The sequence below is a fragment of the Sinocyclocheilus rhinocerous genome, unplaced genomic scaffold (genome assembly GCF_001515625.1).
Source record: "Sinocyclocheilus rhinocerous isolate Xijiao unplaced genomic scaffold, SAMN03320098_v1.1 scaffold151, whole genome shotgun sequence".
Lineage (NCBI taxonomy): Eukaryota > Metazoa > Chordata > Actinopteri > Cypriniformes > Cyprinidae > Sinocyclocheilus > Sinocyclocheilus rhinocerous.
Window position 1 is genome coordinate 113,810 of NW_015638943.1, and position 7,654 is coordinate 121,463.

General features: G+C 38.6%; 1 protein-coding gene across 1 annotated transcript in view; it reads left to right on the plus strand.

The window, feature by feature from the left end:
• Nucleotides 1-3,681: 3,681 nt before the first annotated feature.
• The window catches only part of LOC107750190 (CXXC-type zinc finger protein 4), an 18,074-nt gene continuing 14,101 nt past the window's right edge, over nucleotides 3,682-7,654 (plus strand). Inside the window, exons 1-2 of the mRNA XM_016565472.1 lie at nucleotides 3,682-4,751; nucleotides 6,422-7,133. Of these exons, the coding sequence (XP_016420958.1) occupies nucleotides 3,783-4,751; nucleotides 6,422-6,469 (1,017 nt within the window). The 5' untranslated portion in view covers nucleotides 3,682-3,782 and the 3' untranslated portion in view covers nucleotides 6,470-7,133. The remainder of the gene's footprint in view (nucleotides 4,752-6,421; nucleotides 7,134-7,654) is intronic.

Here is a 7,654-nt window from a genome sequence, read left to right on the forward strand (position 1 = left end):
TCACACTCACACACACACACACACACACACACACTCAAACACACACACACACACACACTATAATTAGTCTAGGAGCTTGTAAAGTTTGCCGGGAACCTGTACATTTCCTCCAGCTACATCCTGTGCTCATAATTATAGCATTTCTTTCATTTCAATTTGAAAGTAATTGTGTGTGCTTGTCAAAAACAGACAAACACGAGTGTGTCGAGCACTACACAACAGCTAAAACACATGCTCAATTACTATAGTACAAAACTTCCATTGAAGCAAGCATCTAGAGACCAGAAACCCGAGGATGCAGGACTGTTCTTAAACCAGACAGAAAGAAATCCAAACCCTAAGCCTAGCAACTGCATAGCAACACCCTCACAGATAACTTAAAAAAAAAAAAAAAACTAAATAAAAAAATAAAGTTAGGCCAAATCCTATATTTCATTTATATTACATATTTCATAAACTGTACATAAAATATTTTTAAAATCCTGATTCTTAAGTCTTATAGTAAACCATGAACAACTGGAAAAGTCATTATTAATTTTAGAATTTAATTATAAAATTTAATTATTATTAAGTCATTATTAAAATTGTGAAATTTTTATAATGAATATGGATTTTACTATTTATTGCAAGCGTTAAAATATATTATTTTGGTAGAAATTGTGACAAAAAATATATTACATTTTATTAATATAATACACACATATACATGTATATATTTAAGAAAAATGTTATGTTTATATATTAAATATTAAACCTGATTGGTGTGTCTACAATTTAGCAATCATGTGTTTGTGCACCTGATGGCTGTGTTTAACAGATTGGCTCATAGGTGTGGTAATTTGACAGTCAGTGCTTTGGAATTGCAAGGAAGTGACATCATGATTTACTTCTGTGTCTGATGTATACAAGTGTGTTTAGTGTTTTGCAAATCACTGTGTGTAATGTTTTGCAAATAGTGTGAAGCTGACAATGTGCTTACAGTTGTGCAAATCTAGCCTTGTGTTTTGCTCCTTGAGTGTAAGGTTTTGCTAATTGTTGGAAAAGTTTAATTTTAGTGTGTAAGCAATCGTAAAAAACTGTAAATAAAGTTAGGCCAAATCCTATATTTCATTTATATTACATATTTCATAAACTGTACATAAAATATTTTTAAAATCCTGATTCTTAAGTCTTATAGTAAACCATGAACAACTGGAAAAGTCATTATTAATTTTAGAATTTAATTATAAAATTTAATTATTATTAAGTCATTATTAAAATTGTGAAATTTTTATAATGAATATGGATTTTACTATTTATTGCAAGCGTTAAAATATATTATTTTGGTAGAAATTGTGACAAAAAATATATTACATTTTATTAATATAATACACACATATACATGTATATATTTAAGAAAAATGTTATGTTTATATATTAAATTAAACATAAACTTGTACTTTGAATATTATTAATCACGATTAATCATTATGCAGCCCTAATTTACAACATTATAAAATGGAATGTTTTTCTTAATGTTGCCTCTTAAACATGGACACGTTGGCCAAATGTTCTTAGAACATTATTTTGTTTGCTGGGATTGTGTCAAATGACACGAATAAAAAAAAAGAGGTCTGACTGTACAACATGTTTACTGTAAACACATCTGCTGTTTGTCTGTTTATGACTCAAGAGGATGAGACCAGCTATGACATAACAGAGTCGTTTTTATTTAACGCTAATTATAATAGCCACAGACTAAGACAAACCCCTTAAAACATTATTTACTTTCATTATGAAACATATTTATCATGATTCATTCGTATAAACATACGCGCACACATCATCACACCTTCTTTTGTCCTGAGGAATTGCTCCAGAAAAACTCCCTTCAGAGAATAAACGGAGGACAGATGAAGAATGTGTGGATGGAGTAGACAGCTTTATTCATTCTGTTTATTATTCACTGTGTGTGTGTGTGTGTCTGTGTGTGTTTGTGTGTGTGTGGCATTTGTGAAACGTATTTTATGAATATATATTCTTATTTTGTGCATGTGAATTGGTTTTTGTGAATATATATATATATTTTGTGCACGTGAAATATTTCTCATGCATGTGAATTGGGTTACGCATGTGTGCATCGCGTCTTTTGCGTGAATTATTATTGAGATCATTCTGGCTCCATAGTGTGTGTGTGTGTGTGTGATGTACATACACATACTCTGCTCAGCTGGCTGAATACACACTATGATGGTGAATCAGTGAAATCACTGCTTTTTGACCTTCATCACATCTGTGGAAGCAAGTTTCTTACACGTGATGTTAGCATGACATCTAGCGGACAAAAGCAGAACTGCAGTTACAGCGCTTAAATCAGTCAGTTATTGCATGTCTGAGCCACTAGAGAGCGCAGCTGAGGCGACATTGTTCCTGGAGACAGACAAACATCTACCCATCTATCTTTGTTACATAATAATAACGCGCGCGTGTGTGTATATATATATATATATGGCTTAAATGCTAATTATATTCTTTATAACTATATACGATATTCTACATATATAACAATATTCTATATAATCTTATGCAATCTAAATGCACATACACACACACACACACGTGTGTATATATATATATATATATATATGGAGACAGACAAACATCTACCCATCTATCTTTGTTACATAATAATAACGCGCGCGTGTGTGTATATATATATATATGGCTTAAATGCTAATTATATTCTTTATAACTATATACGATATTCTACATATATAACAATATTCTATATAATCTTATGCAATCTAAATGCACATACACACACACACACACGTGTGTATATATATATATATATATATATTATTTCCAGACTCAAGGTCCATTAGCAAGAAACACACAATCTATATATATATATATGTGTGTGTGTGTGTGTTATTTATATTTATATTATCGCTATTTCTGTTGTTCCTCCAATTAAAACAACAACACATTGAAAGGCAGGACTGATGTTGTTAGATATAATGCTCTGTATTGTCCTAAATTATGTCATGCATATGCAAAAGAAATGTACATAAATGCATAAAAAACATTGCTATTTATCTGAACAATGTTTTTTTTTTATTATCTCAATTTAACTCAATCTCGCGTATTTCCAGGGATTTTGTTTTTCATAATTTTAGTTTAGGATCTTGTTTTCTTAGTGGATTCTTATTTTTTTTATGACATTAATATGATTTAAATTTGGTTCTGAAATATTCATTATGCAATTTTGTGCACATCCTTTATTATTTAACTGCATTATAGATGCATTATAATTGAAAAACTGGGAAGAAACAATGAGCATTAAAACTGTACATAAATGCATAAAAACCTTTGCTATTTATCCAACCCATGTTTTTTTCTTAGTTTTAATAAAAATTTGACTGAATCTCATGTGTACAGTTTTAAAATGAGAATTTCGGCTATATTTTATTTTGGAACACAATGAGAATCAATTACGAAGAGTCAAATAAGATTTGATTTCTTTATTTTCTGGGTTTTTGTTTTTCATAATCTTAGGATCTTATTTTGATTCTTAACTGACTCTTATATGATTCATTTTGGTTCTAAAATACCATTATTCAAGCTTCTATGCATCCTTTAGGATCTGACTAAATATTGTCTGTAAATAACTGAAAGATTTCTTAACGGCTGTTCCGCTTCGTTGTAGTTGTAGGATCTCGGTTCACCTCCACCTCCTCTCTTTCCTCCACAGGACCACTGCCGTGGATGGTTGGGCGTTAGTGCGTGTTTGTTTTGCTCTGATGGCGAACATGAGGAGTAGTGTGTGCATGGAAACCCCACACGCTCATGGCCACGCCCACGGCCACACCCACAACTACAACCCCACCCCTGGGCGGGACTTTCCTCTACAGATCGACTCGTGCGTGAACCCCGTGTTGGACTACAGCACGCAGATGGAGCGCTACCGCTCTTTTGCCACCTTCTATAAGAACAGCACGGCCGCCGCGGCCCCATTTCCCCAGACCGCCAAAATCGCGCGAATTGCCACGCCCCTTTTCCCCTCGGCCCGCCTATCGGCGATGCCGCCCTGGCCCTGCGACAACGCCATGCTGTGGGGGCGAAAGCCTGCCACGGTTAACGTTAACGGACCTCACACACATCGGACTGGCATGTCGAGGGCGGAGCCTGTGAACGTGCACATGTCCGGCAAACACATTCCACAAGACTCCGCCCTCCCGATGGGCGCTGACAACTTCCTGTCGCCGCTAGCCGCGGAGCAATGCCGCGGTCTTCCCGTAACGGGGGCCGATTGCATGAACCGACTGAAGTGTCCGCCGTCTGTGCCGCCCGGAGAGGTGGATCGAGGCGGGACGTTTGGAGGGATGCCCCCATTGGGGGGTCTGTCGCTCCCGCCGGGGGTCATCGTCATGACGACGCTACACTCTGGTGCAGGGTCGTCGGGGGTCACGATGTCAGACAGCGCGTTTCAGATCGCCAACGTGGCGGCGGACTGCCAGCACAGCGGCTCGTCCTGCTCCGGTTCGCCCGCCGCCCTTAACGGAAACGCCAACGGCAGTTGCAGCAGCGCTAGCAGCAACGGTAGCGGAGCGGCTAAGCGTAAACGTAAACGCTGCGGCGTCTGCGCCCCCTGCAGGAGGCTCATTAACTGCGGCGTGTGCAGCTCCTGTCGAAACCGAAAGACGGGTCATCAAATCTGCAAGTTCAGAAAGTGTGAAGAACTCAAGAAGAAACCGGGCAGCACGATGGAGGTGGGATTCACGCACGCACTCACACATATGCCGGGAGGTCTATTGAAGTGGGCTGTTTAATTGGGAATGATGTGGCTGGGGGTTTGGAGTAGAGCCCAGTCTTGGCACAAGCAGCCATAATTAACCATCATGCATTAATGTGTGTGTGTGTGTTAGCTGATGGTTTGAGCCCTCTTAGGCTGGAAAAATGCCCTTAGACTCAAGCACACACTTTATCGCTCTCGCACACACACACACACACACACACAGCCGGTATTGAAGGCTGAGAGATGAGGCAACATGTTGCAAGTTCTCTGTAATAAAACAAAGACAGCTTAATCTATTCACAACCCGCTAACACAACTCACCAGAATCAAGATCAGACCATCACAAACCAGCCCAGTACCATCAGATCTAGTTGTGGAGAGCTTAATCTGGCCAAGAACCGCCAATTTAAAAAGTGATCGCATTAGCTCTATTATTAAAAGTGTAGAGAGGGGTCAAAGTGACTTTCAAATCAATTATCTTTCCCATTGAAATGACTGGATTTCGCCTGTGAAAATTTTCTGAAATATGGTAAATTTGAAGATTTTAAAGGCCTGTTCACACCAATAACGGTGATGTTCAGTTTATTCTAAGCGTGCATTGCAGTTTTGTGTTCGGCCGCTTTAAAGTCGGATGGATTCCATGTGGCTGTTTTTATCATTCACCACCTGGAAAAAAAATATTCTGAAAGTGATTCCAACAATACTGTTTCTCTGTGTCGATATAGTTGTGGTGTTAGACTTCACTATTCTCAAAGAATTAAAACTTACCATTATAGTTACCCTTCTTGGTGTGGACAGGCTTTAAGAGTTTGTTTGGAGCCTCCTTGGTACTGCATTTGGGATGTCTCCATATAATAATAATTAAGGAAAAAATCCAAGATGTGCAGTGCTGGGGATGCTCCGGGAACTGTTTGACATTACATTTATGCATTTGGTAGATGCTTTTATCCAAAGCGACTTAAACTAAATTCCTGATATATATTTTTATCAGTTCATGCATTCCCTGGGAACTGAACCCAAAACCTTGGTGTCGCCAATGGCATGCTCTACTTTTTGAGCTACAGAAATGCCTTAGTAGCAAGTAAACTAGATATCCAAGACATCTACCCATGGTTCAGAGTAATATGCAATCAATGAACCCACAGTAAACCAGCGTGCCAGAGAAAATACTGACGAAATTAGTACAAAATGTGTACTCTTGGACAAGTAGTTTACATGCTACTAAGTGTCTCCAACAAAACTCTTGTTGTTCAATCCTCACAAACTTGGTTTCAAATCCAGGCAGTGACTAAATGTTTCATAATTATGCATTTAGCAGACGCTTTTATCCAAAGAGAAACAAAAGCATTTCGTCAAAGAGTCAACAATAATCGTTACATAAACAGACGTCTCAGTGGTTCAACGGAAACGCGGTTGCGAGGGCCTTTGCATACAGATGGTCGGGTTGGTCTGTTTTTTGCGTTTTCCCAATTTAATTCTTATTTTCGATGAATCAATATTTTGAATCATTGCATCTTAGTGCTAAGATGATTCACACCATTGTACAAACATCTAACACATCATTTCCGTGATTAACTGGGTCATTATATCAAGCTTAAATGGGATCTCTCCAGAATTCCCACTGTCTCTTGTGTCTTTCCTCAGAGAGCACCGTCAGTAGGAGCCGCCGACACTTTCCGCTGGTTCTTCTGAAGAACCCACCATCGATCCACGTCATACAACCGGACTCAAACACTAGAAGAACTGCAGGTCATACACCTACAATCTACCCTTCCCCTCAGGACTCACTGTGGCCCGTTTAGCACTGGGGGCGTCAGGTGCACATGCCCCGCCGGAGAGACGTCGAGGGCAAGTCTCTGGGTCTCAGACTGACCTCACCTCAACCAAACACCAACGGACGTAGAGAAACAGGGACTTGAATTCAGTCGTATCAGGACCCCATCCGAGCCTAAAGGAACAGTTCACCTGAAATCGAATATATGGTCGTCATTTACTCACCCTCATGTCGTTCTGATCACTTGCTTGCTTCTACGAAAGGCAAAAGGAGGTTATTTGAAGAGCATGCATTGAAGCGAGCTCTGTCAAACTCTAAAATGACAAAACAAACAGCATAAAAGCATAGTAAAAGAAGTCCATAAGATTAATGCACTACATTATAGGTTCTCTGAAGTCAGTTTTGTGTTGGGAAAAGACACACGTTTAGTCACAAACAACCATTTGACTTCCCCTTTGATTTGATCAACCAGGATATTCTTCAAGAATTCACCTTTTTTCCACAGAAGAACGTAAGTCATACAGGTTTAGGTTTATACAAGCAGTCCATACGGTTAATACACTATATTATAGGTTATCTGAAGTCACATGATAGTTTTGTGTTAGGAAAAGACATTTTTAGTCATAAACAACCATTTGACCTCCCTTTCATTTGATTGAAAGGAACAACCAGGATATTCTTGAAAAATGTTCCTCGTTCCACAGAAGCAAGCAAGTCATACAGGTTTGAGGCGAGTAAATGGCAACAGAAGGTTCGTTATTTTGAGCGAACAGTTCCTTTAAACCACCTTTCTGTTGCATGGGTAGAAAAGTGTTTTGCTTTGAACAAATAACTTTGTTTATTGCTGTTGTGACGCCTCACTGTCTTGATGGATAAGAGACTCTTAGGATGGCTTGTTGATTAAATGTGATCCTTTTTGAACTGTGACTTTCTGTGCGTCTCCTTTATTTGTGCAAAACTCCCCATCATGCATTTATACACCACTAACATGTTTTGTGAAATGCATAGCGCTCACAAAGGAGTCATCAAGAGATTCGATTTAAGCTAGATAACACGTATCCGAGGGCTGACGGCGCGAAGTGATAAGATGTCACTGAGAGAGC